At 37.6% G+C, this 23,085-nt stretch overlaps 1 protein-coding gene across 1 annotated transcript in view; it reads left to right on the top strand.

Annotated features, from left to right (window-relative positions):
• Positions 1-19,372, top strand: part of ACYP2 (acylphosphatase 2) — a 40,279-nt gene extending 20,907 nt beyond the window's left edge. The window contains exon 4 of the mRNA XM_071740410.1: positions 18,575-19,372. Within this exon, the coding sequence (XP_071596511.1) occupies positions 18,575-18,689 (115 nt within the window). The 3' untranslated portion in view covers positions 18,690-19,372. The remainder of the gene's footprint in view (positions 1-18,574) is intronic.
• The last annotated feature ends 3,713 nt before the right edge of the window (positions 19,373-23,085 follow it).

The following is a 23,085-nucleotide window of genomic DNA, read 5'->3' as shown; positions in this document are numbered from 1 at the left end:
TGTCAATCTACCTGCGTATGTAGAAATGGCTATCTGTCTTTTTTGCCTTCTAGATATTTCTTTCACCAGCTGCACTAGTAGAATTTTGTTTCCCATCTACTGTGCAGGGGAATAAATGCCATGAGAAAAGATGAGTTTAAATAACAGTTTTCTTTTGGTGCCTGATATTGAAGAACACTTCTTGAAATAAGGCAGCAGTTTTGGGGTTGCCAAGTATAGTTAAAATCTTTGATGTCAATAAAGCTGGTTGACAGCTTTAATTGAAAATGAAATTTCAACAACATTGAAGCAGAAGTTGAAAAGCCTTAGATAGAAATATTTTTCTAATTGCTGACCAGCAATTTAATATACCTATTAACACTTGGCTGTTGATAACTGTTTCTTGCAATTTGAACATTGTGGGTAGGGAGTTTAGTAAAAAGGCTCTGTTTGTGTGACTAATCTCTTGTTGGCTGCCTAAAACTTGTGTTTGCAAGAAGAAATTCTATGTTCCCAGAAAATGGAGGCTGCAGAAATATCAATGCTAAGCTAGAGCAAATCATAGATGTGTGTTCATGTCACCCCACCTCTGTTCTGCTGTTCTGTTCTTGTAGCAGGCAGCATGTTGAAGGATGCAAAGTGAGCCAAATTAAACTTAGTAGGAACAGTGCCATTGTAACAGTGAGTGAGAGGGAAACTTGAGTATGAAGCATTTGGAAGTCTGAAAACCTTGATTAGAAACAAACATACAATTAATCTTGTCAACTGTCTTATACAGAAAAAAAAGTATAATTAATTACAATGCAAAGAAACTTGCTTCAGTGCTCATTTTTTTCATCTCTTTCCCTGTCTTCAAATGCCATTCTTTCATGGTCTTATTGAAATTATAAGATCTTTGAATTAAATGAGGAACAGTGAAATATATTGTGGTTTACTTGGAAAATACAATATTATTTTAGACTTAGAGTAGCAGACATGATGAGATATTTGAAATCCATTTAACATTGTGTTCACCTACAAGCCTGGAGATTCAAGTCTTAGCTCACAACTGTTTTTATTTAAGGATAAATGTCCAGGATGGAGGTGTCAGCAGCTGACTGAGATACTTAACTCCAGGGGAATCCTGAATTTTTTCAGTGATTAAGTGCTAGTACTTTTGATGAGGTAGGAGTATTAGGAAAACCAGAAACACTTAAAAAAAAAAATAAATCAGTTTTAATATTCTTTCTGATATCATACACTGCTTCTGCTGTGTCTCTTCTTTTTCTGTTCTGACTTAAAAATTCACAGCAAGGAAAGAAGCTGTCTGAAGCGTGTAATACTGTGTGGAACTCAGGTCTTCAGCACCAATCGCTGTACTCCCCAAACTCACTCTTGCTTGTGTGAGCTCCTGGCTAACACTGTTTCTATTTAACGTGTTTGGCTTAGTGTGTCAGTGCCACCCACCAGAGCATTACCCATCTTGGCATTGCAGAGACAGTAAGAGGACTGGAAAACCTTTGAGACTGGCAGCGGTACAGGTAGAAGCCTCTGCCTTCTGCTGGTTTTTTCTATGTATCATAAGTAGTATCTGACTCCTAGTAACTGTTTAAAAGTAAATGGCACCAATTGCTGCTGTGGATGCTACTGGCAGAATTTGGTGTGTTACACTGAAGTTTGTAGTCACAGTGGAAGTAATTGTGTTTGTTACAATGCAACTCCCTCACTGTTAGCTGCTTTCATTGTGGTACAGCCCCAGTTCTGTGGCAAACCTTCTCTGCTTCTCCTTGAAAAAAACATTTTTAGGTATCACTAACATAGCTAATTGGTCTAACAACTTAATTTTTTTTCACAAAGGCAAATGTGGCTCAGTATGAAACTATTGGTAATGTGCTTTGTTATCCCTGCCCTCCTGATCCTGACAGACTTCCAAAACCAGAGCTATGTCTTGCAAATGGCTATGGAGGTTTTCCATGGGCAGAAGGGCATGTCCTGTGGGCTGGAATACTGCTCAGCATCCCTAAGGTATTGAGCTGTCACCCTTCACCTGAGCTGCCTCTACTGATTGCAGCACATCCCAGCTTAAACCCTGGAGTCTGAAAGCTTTTTTCTTCTAGTCAAGCAGCATTCTTATCATGTTTTAATTGGTGTCTGTGTAAGATGAAATTGACCCTTGTTGCAAATATTCAAACAAATTATATCCACCATGGAGTTATCTTGCATTATACTCTAATTCTATCAGATTAAAGCATTCAAACAACAGTAATGCAGCCCTTAATATTATTCAAGAGTCTTCTTTTAATTCAAGTGTATTAGCAGTGGTGTACCAATGTAGGCAAAATTCTTCTTAAAGGAAGATTATATTGTTTTTTGCATGTCCCTACTTGTTTGGATGAGAGTTAATATTTTTGTATGTCAGAATAAATGAATGAAAATTAATATTTTTAAGCTTAATATGCTTTATAATTGCATCCTAAGTAACTGTGTTAACTACTGCATTCATCAAAGCTTTGAGTGCTTTGGGGCAAAATAAAATAGCCTTTGTCTTTTTACATTTTTAAAATTTTAATTATTTTATCATTGATGCAATTATTTTTCAAGTTTTCCTTACTTCTTTAAAGATTTAAGAGATGAAAAATTCTAAACATCACTGAAGAACCAAAGCTGGCCAATGTTTCTATTGATTTGGAGATCCGATGTCCTGTTAAAGATTCCCGGCAGGTGCATGGTAGAATGTGCTGTCTTCATAGTTATTGTGTCAATTAATTTTCTGTTGTTTCACAGGGCTTAATATCAGTTGAAGATACAACTTTATACAGTGAGTCACCATGCCCAGGGAACAAACTGAACAGGGCCATTACTGTTAATTTATAGCTGACTTAAAAATTCTGCTCAGCACTGCTGTGCTGAGAGCTCTTCCTATCTGATAGGTGAGTGTGGAATCACTTGGCCTGTATTTCCTGGGTGCTGCTAATAAAAGCAGCTATTGGGTGTATAGCATTGTAACATAAAATTCTCTCAAATGCCTATACAGTGGTAAATGCACATAAAGTAATAACTAATAAAAATAATTTGCATTTGCATTGCAAAAATATTTTGACCAGATGGAATGGTTTTCATCCTGTAGCCAGCATCTATCATGTAACACTTTCATTATCTGAAAGAATTTTGCCCAAAGGGAAGTGCTTTGCATTCCTTAGCAAATATTCCAGAATTCACTGAGGTGCCCTGAAGAACAGTAAATAGTAATTGCTTGGGACTTGGAATTTTCTTTAAAAGTGAATTAGCTTCAAAAAACATATCAGGAAAGAGTGCAATTTGAATGTTACATGGTAATGTCACAGAACAGAGATTGAGATGTGCTTTACCATGTTTTACACAAAAATCTCAAGTTTTAAGATTGTTATTTTGGAGCAATTTACAAAGTGTTTTCTGTGGAAGCACATGAGTGATTCTAGTTTTATATGTCCTTATTTGAAAGTGTATTTAGATGTTTGTTTCTCTTGCTTCTGTATTTGAGAATATGGATAGCCACAAGAGAAAGCTCCTGCAGCTTCACCTCACTTGTTCTTCTGTCTCAGACTGGAGATGTTTTACCCTGACATGAGGCTTTACTGTGCATCCTATATTCCTGCAATCTACAAACTACCTGTCACCCAAGTAACCTCATCAAGGGGTTTAAGGTGGTGTCTGCATTCTCTATAGACTTTTCTGCCAACGTTCATGCAGATTGTGGTTTTTCTGATTGTTATGGTGAAAACTGGAGCACGTGTGCATGCTGATGTGCTGTGAGTGCTGCTGTAATATGTTCTTCTGTCTTTAACTGTATTTAGACACATGGCTACTGTTCATGCTTGTTTGCTCTCTTTGCCACATTTAATCCTGTTTATAACAACTTTGTGATTTTCCTTTGTCCCTTTTGCTGATAAGTAGTTTTCTTCTGTCTTAAGTACCAATAGTTCATATAAGACCTTTCCAGCTGTATCTTAAGTACACCAGCAAGGACCTGTAATTTTTGACTGTCAGAACTTGCTCATGGAGCTCATGGCAAGCAGCGTAAGTTAGAGCTGTCTCCAGAGTACTCAAGTTGTGCAATAAAGTGTGTATGTGGCAAGATAGCCTTAATTTGAGAGTAACAGTAATAAAGAGCAAAAAAGATTTTTCTGCATACAAATGAACTGAAGGGCTACCCATCATTTTGAATTAAGTGCTCTTTGCATTGCCCTTAGCATCTATGCCTATGTTTGTGTCTGGTGTCCAGCCAGGTTTCTGTCACAATTGTGTGGCTGTTCTATTTAAACATGGCAAGTTTGAACTGCTTATGGTTCATGTTAAAACTACAGCCACAAAACCATTCCCATGTGCTCATAGCAAATTGTATTAGAATTACATGTACAGATCAAGGCCTGAACTGTTTATGCATAGTTTTCTGTTCTGGTAATTTGTTCTCCTTAGGGCTCTCCCTGTCATGTTTCACTCCTTGCCCACTCCCCTTGTATTTTTTCTTAATCTTGTAAGTGTTGTGTACATGTTTAGGTAAAAGAAAATGTTAGCATTTTCTACCAAATGCCCTGATGCTTCAGGTGTTTGTCTGCTTCCTAGTTGGTATTAGCTGGTCATACCAGTGGTGTGTCAGTTGTATGTCTGAGAAAAATGCATTACTTTTTTCCTAGTCAAAATCAAGTTCTGCATTTCATGTTCTTTGTCATCCAATCTTTTGGATGAATCAGTGCTGTGAGTTTTGGACAAAATCTGCTCTAGCAGATTTGAGAGATCTTTCCCTGTCCCTAGTAGATGGGTCCAGCTCTGTAATTCAGGTTTGAATGTGTGGAGAGGAGTTAAAGATTTTTTTTCCTCAACCACAATTACAATTTGGTTGCTTGGGCAGGGTTGTTTTGGCTTTGTTTTTATTTTACTGCTGCTGTAAGAGCAGGGCAGAGCAATAGATATTAATATTTAATTGTTCTTAATCTCAACTATAATCATATTGCTTTTTGTCTGGATTAAAAGGGTGTTGCCTTTTCAAGTTCATACTATATTTCTTTGTCTAAGACACTAAATCTAGATCTCATGAGCAGATATATTTAATCCTTGTGGTAGTTATAATATACTAACAAGTTGTTTGGGTATATTTGTAATGGATGAGGCTATTGGGTTAAAAGTTTTTGTAAGTGAATATCCTGAATAGTGAAGCAGTGAAATGGGTGGTTAGTTCATAGACTTTCACTGATCCATAACAGACCTTGAAGATGAAACACTGTCACTGTTACAGCTGAAATAAGACATGGACCCTTCACTGCTTCTGGATTTTGAGGCTTTCTGTTCCAGTTTTGGAAAGCTAAGCCATGAAACACATTCAACAGTTTAAAAAAAAATGGGGTGGAAATAATTATTTTTGAAGCTGAAATGTGGAGTTTCATCTATCTGGGGGGATAAAAAAAATTGAGAAAATTGGTAGTATTTTTCTACATATTGTGTGAGAATATTAGATAAATAGGCAAAATTGGATAAAGAAGCAAAAGTTGTTTCCATCATTGAAGCAAAGGAGAATAAAACCAGAATGATTTGTACCATGGCAAAAGATCTGTCAATACTTGGATTATGAACTCGTTTTTCTATTGTTTTAAGTAAACCGAAAAATATGTAGTGAAGACTGTAACATCCTGTATTAAATTTAAAGCCAAAGTGGGTGTACTGTTTTAATTAAATAAGTCCTTTTTGTTGCTTTATATTACAAGAGAAAAAGTTGTTCTTTAATAGAAGTAGAGATACATTTTTTTACTTCAGGCACATTCATAGTAACTCTTACAGCTCTTCTACTTGAAATGCTGTATTCTTGTTGTTACGATCCGAGTTATTATTTGTATTTTGTTTGCGAGGAAAATTCAGCCACTACTCATAGACGACGGGTGAATTTACAAAAATAACAAGGCTTTATGATTTAAACAAGTTAAAAGGATTTATTTAGGATTTATAAAAATTAGTTACTTTGGAGAGAAGAGTCGTTAAGATGAGAAAAGAAGGAGGGTAATTAAGATGTTATCACCGTCCGCCGGCCCTGGCCTCTGGCTGTGGTCGGGTGCGTAGGGTCTGTCGCTCCTGCCGCTTCTCTGTCCCGTAGCTGAAGCCGAAGTGCCGAGAGAGGGGGGGTCTAGAAGAAAGCCGCCGCTTCTCCTTTTCTCCTGGGCTTTTTTTATACAGGAAAAGAAGAGGAGTCCCTTTTTTGCATAAGTCCCTGATACACATAGACTTCCAGACTTCCCGGAGATGAGTTATCCTTATCTTTTTGTCTTTTTGGTGTCCTGCTACTTTCATTGTCTCCACCATGCACCAGGAGGCGACCTGATAAGCATTCTTATCTTTTAGGTGTCTGTAAACATATGTTAATTGACAAAATGTTGCAACATAACAGGGAGAAAGAAAAAAAAAAAACAAAAAAACAAAAGATTGATTCAAGAGACATATTTTTGTATTTTTAAAGTGTTTACATCACTTGTCATGTAGTAAACAGGAGAGTGAAGTTAAATGTGGGAACTCTTAACTTGCAAAACACTTTTGCTTTATTGATGCCATACAGTATATGCAGAGAATGTTACAGAAGTGTAGAAGAGTGAGACACATTTCACCTAATTTCAGTGGAAGTTCTGTGGCTAAATTCCCTGTATTGCAATGAAAACTGAATCAATGTTACTGGGTTACTGGGTTGTTTATGACATTATATATGTTTAGTTCTTAGAGTCAGCATTATAAGTATTAGCTGTCTGAATTGCCAGCAGAAGTCCTTGGTAACTGAATTTTGACATTTATTAACTTGTAAGTACAAGGATTTCCAGTCTCCTGAAGCTGTTACTTCTCAATAATGTAGCATGTAGTTTGGTATATGTGTCCAAGAGGAAATGTGCTCTGGTGGCTAAGATAGCATGGGTATTCTAAAGTTTGAGGCATGTTCTGTCTGACCTAATCTCTGAATATGAAAGTTTTCTGAAGTGGAAACCTACATATATCTGAGAATATACTAATTCTAGAAGTGTCATGGTAAGCTTCTTCCTATTCATATATTCATACATTCATGTCTACACAATGTATAATGCAGTTTTTGCCCCATATAGATATACCCATGTACACAGTACTGGCAGTTGCCTTGCTTTGGATGTCTGTGTGTGTTTTCTAACAAAAATTTTTGAAGAATACTAAGCTACTAATTGCTCCAAATACTGGTGAACAGCATGATACGAGAAATGAAACTTTTACTTTGCACTTCTTGTAACATGTTAAACTCAAAGGTGACCATGCGTGCTTATTGGAAGTATAATTCTAATTCTGTGGCTTTGTAAAGACCAATTTCTGCAGGATGAGAGTTTCCACACAATTAGGTTGTTTTACTAGTGAGAGTGCTCTGGCACTGTCATCTTGCTTCACGGAAAGCAGGAGTGGCAGGTGGTAAAAAGACAAATAAGAGTGTATTTTCTAGGATAGATGTGAGGTAGTGGAGGACTCTTACAGAGGTGAAGTTACACTTAAGTTATTCATTGAGGGAAGGAAACAGGGTGTTGGTGACGAGGATGCAACCTACAGGGTTAGGAGAAATGGTGAAATTGTTTGTCGAAGACTTCTTCAATTGTAATGAATTCTGCTTATGTGGACCTGTCCAGGGAGGGTTCAGTTATTGCATCATGAACTACCTTTTTCATAGAACCATTGTTAAATGTCCAGGAAAGGCTTATTGAGAGGAGGTAGTGGGCTCTAAATAGTAAAAAGACTTGCAGCTTCTGGTTCGTGCCTTCTGTTTTCACCAGTCTTATCAGTGAATAAGACAAGAAGGCAAGAAGGGTGATCAACTAAGACCATTAAACACTGCTTTGAAAGCTGGGGATTTCTCTTCTCCTGCCATGGATTTGCACAGTTGTGCCAGCCAAGTTATTTAAAATAGGCTTTTCATACATCATCTCTGCTTTTCTCCTTGTACTGGTATCCAGTATCCAGATCCTGGATGAGCACTGAGCTTCTTCCTGATCTCAAGTTACATCTGTTTAGTGATGAGTTTTGTCATATAAGTATTCTTCAAAATCAAGGCATCCCTTCTCTCAGAATGAACATTTGAATTCCTGAAGGCTTTTACTGTCTTTTTCTGGAGCCAAATCTGTGGTCTAGCCTCCTTTTTCACCTGAGGGATGCTATACCTTGAATTTCATTGCAGTTGTTGCAGTGTAAAGTTCTTATTTAACTGATATGCCTTGTATAAAGTATATGGACTGGTTTGTTCTGGACAACAAGGAAGCACAAGTATACAATGTTTTTTAAAGTGCATGATGACATGAATTTTGCAAAATTATTTTATAACAGCTTCCTCTAATCATACACAGTTAGTGTTTGTAAGATTGCATAGCTCTTCCTCCTAAATTATTAGTTATGTTGTCATACTTCTTAATGTTTTGATAAAAAAAAAAAAGACATCCTTTATTCTCTATGCACTCGAAAATGACCAAAAACCTTAATGAGCAAAATCAAAACCATGAGCATGTGCCTTTTGAGAGGTTTTGTTCTAGGAAACCTGCCAGTCTTCAGTGCCAGCATTTCAGTATTCTTTGCAACTCTTTTTCACTGGAAGCACCAAGTAACTCAAAGTTTATTTTGAAATCAGTCCTTTGACATGAGCTGGTTTAAATACTTTAGTTATTTCTTCACTTTATGAAAGCAGTAGCTTCAGAACTGCAGTCCTTAATCCCTTCTTATTGTGACTGTTAGCACAGTTGAGTCAGTGCTAGTTATGTGATAGTTAACAAGGAAAGGGCCAAAACCTGCACCAGGGAGATGACCACACCATGACCATCACAGGAAACACTTGAGTCAGGAAAAGCAAAATGCAGCTGAGCATCTCTGACTGCCAGTGAATGATCCCAGTTCCAGTAATTCTGTTGGAAAGCCTTTTTCTTTAGGGTTCATGCAAGCTTTGTAATGGAAAACAGAATTTCTTTTGGAGTGGTGAGTCATGACTAGCCTGGTGGTGTTCAGTACTCATCCTATTGTGCATTAATGAGGTGCTGGCAAGTAGCTACAAAGTCTAGGTTTGGTCAAGCATAATATTAATGAAATACTTGTATGTAACAAATTTCAGTACAATTTACTGCTAGTGAAATTAATTGGGGTTTTATGGGATTTTTTTGTTGTTATCAATTTACATTATAAAATCTACATAGCCCCTTCAGCAGTCTGCACTGTGAAAGTGATCAAAACCAGATCTGTCTGCTTTAAATGTCCAAGCAGAATAAAATTTTTAAGAAGAGGGAAGAGAAAGAAAGAAAATGGCATGAATTCCAGAAAATGAATGAGATACTTGATACTTTTTGACAGCCCCAGAACCTTGAGGGAAAAATGAAAAAATGGGAAAATGTATGACTTTGGAACCATATTTATGCTTCACCAGTGATTGTTTTAAGCAAGCATTTCACAAAATATAAAAATGTGTGTTATATAAAGAATTACAACACATTAGCCATACTGCTATTTTAAAGAACAGTTGTGAGACAGGTGACATTGGCTGAGCAGTGCTCTTGATAATCTAGTAGTTGATATGCATAATTATATACATAAAGTAGAGAGCTGCTTTTATCTCTTACGACTTATTTAAATAGAAGTCTTAGTATATTTATCCGTTCTTAGCTCATTGCCTGTTGCTCTTCTGAAAATTCTGTTTCCTTGGTTTGAACTTTTTTAGATGTTTATTTCTTGTAAGCAGTCATAGATTTTTGTTTAAATTTTGTGAAAACAGAGATCAAGTCTATCTTGCTATTCTCATTAGGAGTGTTACTGTTGACTGTAGTAGAAATAAGATGTTGCCTTCACTAAAATTCTGCTTTCATTCTACTTTTTGAAGTCTGAAGCTGTCGATACCAGAAAAAATGTACTGCTAAAAGGCAGATTCTAATGAGTCAGCAGGAAGAAGTCCGAATGGGAAATTTAGGAGGAAAGATTCATATTCCATTCCAAATCCATTATTTTGTATTTGTATCAATTAATAAAACTGATCAGTAAATCTGCTGCTTTGCTTTCTGTAAGTTATAATTTTAAGTAGTATCTGCCATAATTGCCTTGAGAAGGTGATAGTTTAGGATTTCCAGTCTGGATTTAAATTTGTAGTAAGATATCTCTAGGAAGATATTCCTATTCGATAAAGATATCTCCATTTCTTGATAAATTTTATCACTGTTGCAAATAAACAGGAAAATATTTTTAGATCAATACTCTGAAAATGAGGTTTAATTAAAATATGTAGTACAGGGCAGGAACCAAGGAATGGCAAGAACATGTATTGGATCTTATTTCAATAAATATTAAAAGCCTTGTTTAAAGTAGCTGGGTTTTATACAAAAGAAAAAAAACCAACCATGGAATCAAAATATGTAACCATGCACTGATAGCCTCTTTCAATAGCTTGGAGCCTTGATGTTAAGTGCATTTATTTCTAAGTGAGTATATTCACAATGACAGTTCATGGACCACAGGAAGGGACTTTGCCATAGGCATACTCACAGCTCTGTTGCAGCTCGCATTTTTTTTTTTCCTATTGATATTTTCATTATATTAATAGTAAGTATAAAGCCTAACAATTAGAGATGTTACAAAGCTGCTTTGAATAACCTGGACATGTAGAATATCCAATAACTTATAGTTGAGAATTATTCTTGGTTCTCTCTTACTCAAGGTCTCAGCTAATACATCCGAGATACCTCCTAGTAGAGTAGTTTGGGATCATGTCTTGAAAGGCTTCTTTAGATGATGTATTTAACTAATTACCTGCAAAGATAGCCTTGTGTAATCTTATGGACTTAAAACCAACCACAGTGTCCACAAATGAAATGATAAATTTATGGAACTTTTTAAGCTAGCAGAGAAAAACAATCTTTGTTTGGTCTTGTCTATATTTTTACTGTATATGAAGTCATAAGAAGAATACAATAAAGAAGTAATATGTTAAAGAATGAAAATAATTTTCTTGCTTTCAGTAAAATACAATTTTTGGGGATTTGACAATGTGGGAAGCTTGCATAAGGTCTGTCAGCCATTCCATAAAGGACAGCATGCCAGAGGCTTGGAACATCTCAGTTTTGTCTCCTCTTCTGCCTTAGGCTGAGATTAACCTCAAGGAGGAGGAGGCAGGCTAGTCTTTGGGAAGTCTGTGACCTGTAGTATGATACAAGATCTATTTCTGTTACTTATGAAAACGATAAATAATACATACCAACAAATCCTAGTTTTGGTAACAAGTCTCATAACTGCGAAGGGCATTTTATTTCAAGGGTGTTACATACACATCTTGTATACTATGGGTACAACATTCCCTTCTATCTAAACTTTCCGTGCTGGATTCACCTCCAGAGCAGGTTCTGGTGTGCTGGAAACCACAAACAGCTATTGTCAAATAAAGAACTTAATAGCTGCAACATATCCTTGTGTTAATCTTCTGCTTCCTCCTTATTGTAGGTGTATTTATAATGCAAAAATAAAAAACATCCCTTCCTTATGGAAGTAAGTCTTAACGAGACTTACTTAAAGCCCAAATTTTCTCATCATATAAAATTTAAGCAAATTATTAACTAGTATAATCTGCTTGGCATTTTTCTGAACAATTGTGCCCTCTATTACAATGTTATTAAAGTATTTTCCTGATTTTTTTATACTGTAGTATCTACCATTTGATACCACAGCTGCTTTAAAGAAAACTTGAGATTGCAGGTTAAAAAGATTGGTGTAGCTGCTTTCTTTGAAAGCATGCAATTTAAATTACCCAATTAAAGCGTGGTGTGAAGTGGTAAAAACGGAGCTGAGCTAAATGAATGCTTAATAAGATAACTTTGAAACATTTCCACAAGCTATAAATAAAAAGAAAAATAAAATTCTTAGTTGTTACATATACCAACATATTCAGGGTATTTATAGAGCTTAAAAATTGTTTTGGCAGGCATTTTTGTGGCAACCTGAGGAGTAGGTTCTGGTTTTACTATAAAAGTGGGCAGGCAGATTTTTTTTTTATACATACAAAAACAATTGTATGTGTGCTTCAGCTCGAGGAACAGCTGGATGAGCAGCTACCTAAACTGCACTGTCTGTGGATGCTCATTGAAGATACTCAGATAGAAGCAGTTGCTCTTGCCTGTTTTGAAAGCGAGTTAACCCATTAGGTCCTGAAATATTCCAAAAGTAGAAAAGGTAGATTTGTGTACAGTGACTACAACACTGGAAATCTTAAATGTTCTCCTTCAGACTTGCTCTCTGTTCCATGACATAATGCTTTAAAAATGGTGATGCTTCTTTTTTAAGATCCTTCTTTTGTTTGTTTGGTTTGGGTTTTGTTGTTGTTGATTTGTTTTTGGTTTTGTTTGTTTGTTTTTGGTTTTTTGTTTTCCCTACCACCACTGGAAAAGACCAGTTTGCAACTTCTCAGTGAGTCTTCTTTTTTTTTCAGTCTTAGCTATTCTAAGTACTTGAAAAATCATAGCCTTTTGAAGAAAATAGCAAGAATCTCAGTGGTGCAAAAAGGAATTCACAGTGTTTTGGTCTGGTGTTATTTTTAGTTCTTGCATAACAAATTAATCTGTAATTTTCTGCATAAATCTATCTTCTGAGAATAACATGGGATATAGCAAGCATGGTAATGTGGAGGTTGGTCCTCATGGCTTTTCTGTCTGTCTCCCTTGATGAACCTCATTATCAGAGAACAAAAAGTGTAATTTTTTGTTATCTGCAGTTTTCCATCTTATTTGAATGCTTTCCTGGACTGTAAATGCATGTTGGTTTGATATGGATATTCTCCAGTCAGATGGCTGCTACTGGGCTCCCATTACTGTAGTGGCCATTTTCTTTTTACCAGGCTGTATAATGAAGTGGATTTTAAGTAAAACTGAATCGGTCAGTGTGATGATTCATTAGGGTCTTCCAGTAGTGTTGCTTTTAAATGGATGAGGTAAGGGTTTAATTAACATTTTTAGTTATAGAACTAATGGTCGGAGGCAGTAGTAATTTGCTTTTTGTTCAACTCTATAATAAAGCCATTTGTTTTAAATAGAGTTTGTGTGGGTGATGGGTGCTAATCAGTTTCTAAGCATTAGAACTTGTTTTTCTTCTCCAGAGGCCTGAACTGGTACACGAGCAGCAACAGTTCCTCCTCATTTAAGCTTCCTATGGCCTTTGGTTTAATAGATGTGGAATGAGAAATAACTTAGGATTGCATCCTGTGCAATGGAGTGGAGTTAGCCAAAATTCCTACTCTGCCTTGTGAGCCAAATCATACCCTGTAAGGGGCAGGCATATTACAAGGGGAAAAGACAATGAGCCTTTCTGCTGCTTCTGGCTCTCTGATACTTTTACTGCTTCAGGGAGGCAGGACACAACCCTAGCAGGAAACCCTCTTCTGTCTTGTATTTTCTGTAGGTCAGTGTGGAAATAAAAGCTATTTTGAGTTACCAAAACGGCTGAATTTGAGTTACTTTTCTTCTTTGTTTTTGGAACAAGTTTCTGCAACATTGTTTAGGTTTTTTTCTGATAAGATCTATGAAAGAAGCCAAATGTGACTTGCCTAACATGATTTAAACAAAGAGGTATTCTGGTAACTTCTTCATAAAAATACACTTTTTATAATGTGTGAAGATAAAAACCGGAACTTTCATGTTTAGGTAAATTATTAAATTCCATTTGAAGTTTACAAAAAAGATTAATAAAAATATCCACAACATATCTTTGCTATGTACAGAAGAAAAAAAATGTTTTTGTTCATTGTGGAATAATTCCTCCTCCTTAGATGTAGAGAAGACGACATTTAACATAGATCAGATATAAATAACAAAGTAAAATTGAGATACGTAGACAAATTCTGTGGTAATGCAAACTAGTAATGAACATTTTTACATTAAACTCTTGCCAAATAACATACATAATGTGATGAACAATTTTCTCAGGTTTATAAATAGAAATGCAACACCAAAATATGTATTTGAAGCTTATTTGGTATTGACATCTAATTTGCATCTATAAGGGCAAATTAGCAGAACCTTGATATATTAATGTTGACATTACTTTCAAATAGTACCTTGAAGAAATAATGTATTCACTATAGAAATGCTGGCCTTGAGGGTGGCAGGGTTTGATAGAAAAGGAAGAAAGATAAACAAATTAACAGCATTCATCTGACAGCTGTGTTTAAAAATAAGACGTCAAACACCAGTGTTGATTATATCGCTCTCTCTCTCTCTGCTCTCTAAAAAAGAGTTCTAGAACTTCTGCTGAGTATCCAATGGGCCAAGAAATTCCTGCTCTCAGGATGCCCAGAGCAGCTGGTGAGCAAGCAGCAGCAGAGCAGTCTCCCCCACACCCCCAGGCTCCAGCTCAGTTCTAGGGCATCATGCCTATGCCTGAGCAGGTTGCTTCACTTCTAGCCTACCCACCTCTGGGCCTGTATCCTGGGACTGCTGCAGCTTTTCTCTTTTTTATTTTAATCCTCTGAAGTAACCTGTCGCGTGGATTTGATTTGGTGGACTGTGGTGGGGTCATCCTACTAAATGTGGTAAAATTCTTGCATTTTGCTTTGTTTTCCCCCCACTACTTCCCTCTTCCTTTTGCAGGGATGTATATGCAAAGGTTTGCAGGCATTGGAGGTGTAGCTGCTGCTGGCAGTGGTTTTGGTGTGTATCAGGCAGCAGGGACAACAGTCTGAAACCCACTGAATAATACCCCTTGCTGGGGAAGGGGTACAGCACTTCCCACAGCAGCAGAGTCCTCTTGAGTAGAGCTCTAGAAGCAGCACCATTTCCAGTCAGGTGGCTTCAGCTTTCTATCCCAATCTAGAGCCTAATTGTCAGAGATCAAAAAACTATTATCAACAGAGAGTGAAGGCTGGTTGGAACAAGCTGAGTGTACATATTGCTCAAGTCCTCTTGACCTTATCCTGTATCAATATATTAGTAGTTATTCCCAGGACCATTCATGTATTTTCAGAACCTGTTTTCTTCTCCTTACTGGGCTTTGATTGATTTTGCTAAAGTTTACCTGCTGAATATGTTCGGTTCGGGGATTTTTTTTTCAGGCCACATTGATTCAAATCATGTCAAACCCCAGTATTTTCAAACACATTTTGGTCACCAAGATTTTTATACCTTCCTGCTCCTTTTTTTCACTGCTTTGAGCCCTAAAAATTTTGTTCCCAGATTCCTATTTTACTATCATCATGAACCAGAGGTGCAGGGACAACAGAATGGCTCTACGACAAGCTGAGAGTTGTTGTCATAGAAGTTTTACCTATTTGTGACTTTCAGGATTATAAAAACAAATATTTGAAAAGAAAAACTTGAAAACAATGACTAGAGTTCTTCCCGGAAGCTTAGAAGCCAGTCAGCAGTCACAAGGAATTCCACATTTCTTCTGCAGACATTTAAAAAAACACGATTTATGAAAACTTGACAGTACTATTTCAGAGTACAACAACATTTTGGAGGTATTTTATAAATATTTGCAATCCCAGTCTACACACTGTCACAGATGTAAACACAATCTTCAAAAAGCAACATTCTCTCCAATATTTTATCCCAAACAAATGGAAATAAAGTATAAACAATCCAGTGCCTTTATTTCTCTCGTGCTGAATGCACACGTTTTTCTTGCGCTTTTGTGGCACTCTGATTAAGGTGAAGAAAAATATATTCCTAAGCTGTGCCTATCTTACCAGGTATTAATGCTGCAGGTCATTTTCACGTTCATTTCTAATACTCCCTTATCAAAGTAGGAGAATATTTCAGTCAGAGAATAACACAAACTAAGGTATTTATTTTAGGGAAAAACTGTTTTTAGGATAGATTTAATTTCTCTTAAAAATTATATTCAGAGAAATAATGAGGTTACTACCCGTAATACGCCAAATACAATGTCTTTTAGGGCTGTGCGGGTTGTCTTGCATGACAGAAGCGAAGTTCCTTAGATAACATTTCCAGAGAACTCTCCAGATTTGATCTGGTCAGGCTTCATTCTGACAAGTTAACAGGTAGCCACGTCTGTGTCAGAAATGGTAAGGGGGAAGGATGGTGGATCTATTTGTTTTAAACTCCTAGGAGTTGATCCACCATGAGTATGGGGATAGAGAAAGTTGGGTGGGAAGCTATTTTAGGCAGGCTGCCCTAACTGGGCTGAGGAAGGTAAATCCAAAATGGTGAGAAAATGTGCTTGAAGTGCCCTTGGTGACAATGCCTGGGGAGTCGGATGTGCTTGAGGTTTGTTCTGACACATTTTTGGGAGCAGCCCTGGCTGTGTCGAGGCAGTGGCTGTGGGGGAGGGCTGGGTATGGGCTGTGGGGCTGCGGAGAAGCTTCTAGAAGGAGGCAGGCGGCCTGCACTGACAGCAGCCAATCAGCGGGTGCTGCCTGTTAGAATGGACCAATCAGGTGGCTGTTCTCAACCCTGTGGCACAGGGCAGGCAGGAGGTGCCCAGAGCATTGTTCACCCCAAGGGGAGGACCCTGGGGACGGTCTCTGCTGCTCCCCTGGGTGGGGAGGTTGTGTTGCTCCTTGGAGGGTAGGGAAGCCTTACAGTGGGACCTGGACAGGTTAGACCAACAGGCCAAGGCTAACTGCGTGAGGTTTAACAAGGCCAAATGTTCCAGCTCTTGTACCTGGGTCACAACAACCCCATGGAAAGCTACAGACCTGGGGAAGTGTGGTTAGAGAGCTGTAAGTTGGAAAGGGACCTGGGGGTGTTGGTTGACAGTCGACTTCATATGAGTCAGCAGTGTGTGCAGGTGGCCAAGAAGGTCAATGGCATCCTGGCTTGTGTTAGGAACTCAGTGGCCACCAGGAATAGGGAGGTGATCATCCCTCTGTGCTCAGCTCTGGTGAGGCTGCATCTTGAGTCCTGTGTTCAGTTCTGGGCACCTCACTAAAGAAGGGACAGAGAAGTGCTTGAACATGTCCGGAGAAGGGCACTGAGGCTCGTGAAGGGCCTGGAGCACACACAAGTGCTGTGAGGAGCAGCTGAGGGAGCTGGGGGTGTTCAGTCTGGAGAAGAGGAGGCTGAGACCTTAGAGCTCTCTTCAACCACCTCAAGGGAGGTTGGAGTGAGGAGGGAAATGGCCTCATCTCCTTAGGGAACTGTGATAGAGGGAATGGGTGTAAGCTGTGCCAGGGGAGGTTTAGGTTGGATGTTAGGAAACATTTTCTTCACTGAGAAGGTTGTCAGGCATTGGAATGGCCTGCCCAGGACAGTGGTGGAGTCACCATACCTGGAGGTATTTAAAAGGCATTTGGACCTGGTCCGTAAGGACGTGTAGTTAGTAACTAGTTGGTTTAGGTAGCAAGTAATTACTTTATGGTGTTGGTCAAAGGTTGGACTGAAAGATCTTGGGGGTCTCTTCCAACCTAAAATATTCTGTAAGTCTGTGGTTCAAGTGTGTCCAAGTCCATCTAGTCCCTATGCTGCCAGATTGGTTTCTAGCAGTGAGGTTGGATAATGGTTGAGAGTGGTTGTGTGGACATGCAGTGCTTGAGGAAAAGGTACAGTAAGAAAGAGCTATTTGGAGATTAGCTCTTGTTCCAGACTCACTGAGGCAGTGTAGCTTTAGGAATAAACCCTTTAAAACTGAAGAGCAAACTATGTACTGTCCTTCTGCAGATCAACTTAAAGGAATATTCTTATTTGATTCAGAGCTACCCCATGTGAGAAGCAAGGTTGGCTTTCTCACTCCTGAGAAGTGGGCAGCAGCAGTGAATTTTAAATTGGGTGCTATAAATGGCATGCTAAAACTCCATATGCAATTGTAGCTCATCTCTTGCACATTGTTGGGTGATCGGAAATTAATGGCATGTATGAAAGAAAAAGGCTGAGTGAAGCAAGAGAAGGATAGACAACCTTTTCCTAACTTCACTCTACTGGTATTGGTACTAATGAAAGTTAAAATTACTTTAAGAATACTACTCTTATCAAAGCTACTGGAGATTACTTTTTGCTCTGTAGACAGCTTTTAGCAAATACTGATTTTCTGCTTTCTTAGCTTGTGAAAAATGTGCTTCTTCATAGAGTTCAGTTAATGGTCTGACACAAGCAAGTGAGGAAGATCAATGAAGAGAGACCTATTGCAAAATATTTATGTCTCAGTAAGGAACTAAGGCCCTGTAGTCGTGCATATCCCAGGTAGGGAGCAGTTTTGCAACACTTAGTTCCTTATCTGCTGCATAAAATTAGAAGTTAGAATTTTCCTCATATTTTTCAATTATGAATGGTTTTTAGGTCCTTGCTAAGAGTATATAGTTAAATCTGTGAAGGTAATATTCAACTGTTTCAATGCTATAAATAAACACTCAAAAGAGATCATTACAGTAAATCTCAGCTTTAGCATTTTGTCAGATGTATGTTTTTATGTAAAACCCTGTAATACTTTCTGAAATACTAATACCTTTTAAATGGTTTAATTTGCCTGTAAAGGAGAAAAAAAGAGAGGGAAGACAGAAAAGAACTGAAAGTATTTAGGGTAATTTCCTCTTGAAAGACTGCTTCTTGTGGCTCTTAAAAATAAAAAGGTGTGACAGAATAAACTCCACATGTGCAGTTCTTTATACGCTAACCCTCTCTCGTTTTTCTTGCAGGAAATCCTGGCTGAGTAAAGTTGGAAGCCCAAGTTCTCGCATAGATCGAACGAATTTTTCCAATGAAAAGGAGATTTCCAAGCTTGACTTCTCAGGATTTAGCACTAGATACTAACAGAATAAAACCTCACTAAACAAGAAACCATGATGTTTCTACTGCATATGTTCTGTGCCTCCATCAAGTATCAGAAGAGCTTTTGAATTCTTTTTGTACTAAAGATAAATATAAATGGTCCCTATTCACATGAAGTAAGAATTTTTAGTTGCTGTATAGACATGAATGTCAATATGTAGTATTTAAAATAACATAATCTAATTTATTGCATCTTGAAAGCTACATAAGTAGTTAAAAGTACCAGTGTTTATTTGTCCACAGTGAGATGTTATATATAACTATGGCACTAATCTTTACACTGTGATTCATATTTTAGATCCAAAATAATAAATTTATGTTCTACTGTTTGTAATATCACCAAGAATACGTAACTATGGAGCCAGAACATTGAGAGATCTATTGTAACAGCTCTGTTAGTATAGATCATGTTATTTGTCATAATAAGTTAAGATATAGCTGTAATTTAAAATAAATTTGTGTTGCCTCAAACTAAGGTTATCTAATCAGCTAAGGTTTAAAATTCTCTATAATAATATGCATAAGTCTTCAAAGGTCATGAAATGCGTGGTGTCTCACCCCTTTTTCCTTGTCTGCCTACAGTTTACTTCCATACTGATTATAAAGAATGTTTTGGTCTTTTTGGGTTTTTTGATGTTCTTACTAAAATTGAAGAGTTTTCCTTATGGATGTCTGTTTGCTCCCTATGTGCTGGAACCTGATTCAGTATGGTGCACTCACATATGTCCTACCAAGTATGTGGAAGGTCCTGAGAAGCTCAAATTATGTGCTTGCAATAAATGTTGATCTAATTCTCATACACAGTGCTCTTTTCACAGGAATCACTGAATCTGCCAGGGCTTGAGCAGACCTGTCTCATCACTTCTGAAGTACTTCTGTTTCAGGATTAGTACACGTTTGGAAGATCTTGGTTAGAGCTCTTAAATATCCAGCCAGGCCCCAGCGTGACCTGGCTCTGTTACTCAAGGTTGGTGCCATGGTGCTGTGATGGAGGCTCACACTGTCAGTCCCTGTGGGAAGTGTGTGTCACATCAAGCGTAGTAATGCTGCAGTAACATGGTTGTGTGGCCTTGGGTTGAACCTGAGCATGGGCAGAGCACTGGTATTCCCACTGGCTGGTCTGTACCTCTTCTAAGAAAGTAAGTAATTTAGGCAGCACTCTCAAATTCACAGGTTTGTTGTTTTATTTTTTTAATTTGAGGAAGGGTCATTTAGTATTTTAAGCTTTGGGCTTTTTTGTCTGTGCAAAGCATGGTATGTGTCAAAATATATTCCTGTTGATGACTAGGTTTATTTTCACTGGGCCTTTGGGCTTCAAGCAGAAAAATCTGCTTTCTAGAATTTGCAGGAGTTATTTATAAATATTGTTAAAATTCAAACCACACTTCATTTCTGTCAAGCATCCTTTGTTGAAGTAATTGTCAATAACTCCTTTTTGACTCCAGTGGCAAATGGCAAAGTTCAAGTGTAGCAGTAGCTAAATAGCCATTACATCCTCTCTGAAAATTGCATCCTGATGAACATAAGTAGTTTACATTTACCTTGAAGCTATCTGGCAGAAGATACTCCCTCAGTCAAAGGATTTCCAGCCAAGTTACTTTGCTCATATTTTGGGCAACAATGGTAGAGGAAGGCAGAAAACAAATAAATGGACTCCTCTTCCTGTGTGTCTAAGGTCCCAAGATGAAGTTATTGTTTTGATGTCTTGGCATGGGTGGAGCTGGACTCGGTAATTTTATCCTGACTCCACTAGAAATGCAAGGCTTCAGAAGGAGGAAGCAGCCATTTGAAGGGTTCACTTTTCAGGGGGGAGAAAATGTGGAAGTAGAGAACTTTGAAGAAGTTAAAGAAATATGTGTGGAACTGTGTCACATATTAAAAAAAAAAAACCAAAAATTTGAAGTCTTGATATGAGCATACCAAGGACTTTAGAATGCTTTTCCTAACCAAGAAGTATTTAGAAGAAGTTATTTCTAATATAGTATTGGGTGAATATAATTCCTGCAATCTGTGGCCTATATAGTGTGGTCCAGATCTCTTGCTGAGTCTGTGTTACATGATTGTTTTTTTCCTTTATCTCTGCAGTAACAATCAGCCTCTGCTTTTGTGTTCATTTGAAGCCTATCTGATGAAAAGGTTGATTCTGGAATAAGTCTATAACCTTCCTCTTTGTCTGTAAGTCAGCAATACTGATGTTTTCTGTTTTCAACATCTACTTCCCTCACATCAGTGATATGACAAGAGGCAAAAAAACGTATCCAGGTTCTCTAGTGAGTTTGAGTGTGACATTCATGATTAAAAATACATGGACTTTTGTGCTGCATTTAGTGGTTTTCTAACAGTATACAGGAAAGTGCTGATTTGAACCGAGTGGCACTTGCCTTACTTGTGGATAAATACAAGCTTGTAGGACTCTTTTCTAGGTGAACATCAGCAATAAGCAAATAATCCTGCATCTGGTAGGGGATATGCGGCACATAACATGGAGGCTTGTACCAACTGCAAGAAAGAATAGACTAAGGTTTGTAAGTAGCTTGCTTGAGATGTTGTTAAAAACATGTTGAAGAGTAGTAGTCTAGAAGACAGTGTATCATTGTTATTCTTCTTAAAAGGCTATTATAAGTGAATAGATACCAGTTTGTTTTTTTATAACTTGGATGACTTTTTCCAAGATAGATATTTGAAGACTGTTCAAAAGTCACTTCTGTTCTCTCTCTGAAAGATCCTTCAAATCGAGGCAGGATGCAGTCCTGCAGTCCAAGCAGGTCAAAGCTCAATGGAGAGCCTGTGGCATGGCAGGAGATAATGGTAATTCCATCTGTCAGCATCCTGGGTAGGCTGGTGAGGCTGGCCTGTGTGCTAATGTGTTCGGGGGTTCTGAAGCTGGATGAAGAACTTGTCAGAGGGATTGGATGAGGCTGGGCAGGACACCTTCACGTTTGGGGAGTTCTGAGCCCTCTCTAGAATTGCTTGCTTGGTAGTATTTTTTCATCCTGCAGGTCACATGTTAGTGCAAGTAATGAAGTGTTGTCTTGCACTGCATGCATTAATCTTATTTTGTTTAATCCACACATTTGGTAAAGTATCATGAGTCTAACATAACCTGGTTTGTGGAAATACAGTGTGCAGAACGCAAGAGCAGTATCTCTGGAATTAATGAAAACATCACCGATTTTAAGGAGCCAAAGAATTCCAGTGGTCAAGTAGAAAAAAAAGGGCAGCAACAATTGCCTAATTAAACATCAAAACTAAGCTGACACCTTTTGCTTTTTCTACTACATACTAGTACCACACAATTGTAACTGTAAATATCCTTTAATTTTATTTTACTTACTTTTTAAAGATTCACTGCAGCAAGAAAGATTGATGTATAGGCTAGCTCCATTTGAGTAAGCCGAAATAGGTTCCACCTATCTAAAAAGGGGTGGGAATTCTGGAAGTCTGTTCCTACTATTTCCAAGTTATTTGTGAATTCTGGACAATGCTTACTTTCTTGAAGGAAAATTTTATGCTTCATTTGTTATTCTACTGAAATTTAAGAAAGTTCACATTATTAAACCTTAAGACCAGACATGTTAATTAATTAAAACTGGAACTTAACTCCTAACTGTCCAGGCAATTAAAACCAACACAAAACAAAAAGCATAGGTTTGTTTATGTAACAAAAGAGTAAAAAAAAGTAAACAGAATGAGAGCATTCTGTCTCATCAGGACTGAGGAAATCTTTTATTATGCTGTTTCCTCTCAGCACTTACAGTGTTGTAATGCAGAATAGGAATGTTCTGCTGTACCTACTCGTTCTTGAGCCTTCATAGAGAGAAAACCACAATGGTATCTCCTGTCATACTTTGTCTTACATGACACCAATCTGTCATTTTTTATTTTCTTGATATTCTGAGGAGCTGCCTTTTTTGGCTTCCTTTCTTCTTAGAAAACTATGCATGTTTGCTGCTGGAATCTTCTTACTAGGCAGAATGAACTGGATTAGTCAAGAGAGCTTACTGATTAATGCATAGCTACATACTACTACTTGCTTGGAAGGACTCTAATTTGAAGGGAATCCTGTAGTGAAAGATAATGAGGGCAAACGTAGGTGTACATTATGATTTTTAAATTTTTTTTAAAAATCTGTTTATACAATGGCAGTATTGGAAATTGGAATATCTGTAGTATTGTTCATTCCTTAAGGCTCCTCTCAGTATCTTGTGTAGTCAGTATAAGTACTAGTATTAAAGAATCAGAAGTTATTTCTCCATCAAAACCAAAACACGCTGCACAGACTTCCAAAAACTATGCCTGTCTGAATTCATTTGGTGCTAATACTGACAAAACTGAATAAGAAATACTGAAATGGAAAATCAAAGGAAGATCAACCTTG

This window comes from Heliangelus exortis, chromosome 3, assembly GCF_036169615.1.
Source record: "Heliangelus exortis chromosome 3, bHelExo1.hap1, whole genome shotgun sequence".
Taxonomy (NCBI): domain Eukaryota; kingdom Metazoa; phylum Chordata; class Aves; order Apodiformes; family Trochilidae; genus Heliangelus; species Heliangelus exortis.
The sequence above is the reverse complement of the archived record's forward strand: the minus strand, read 5'-3'. Positions and strand labels throughout refer to the sequence as shown.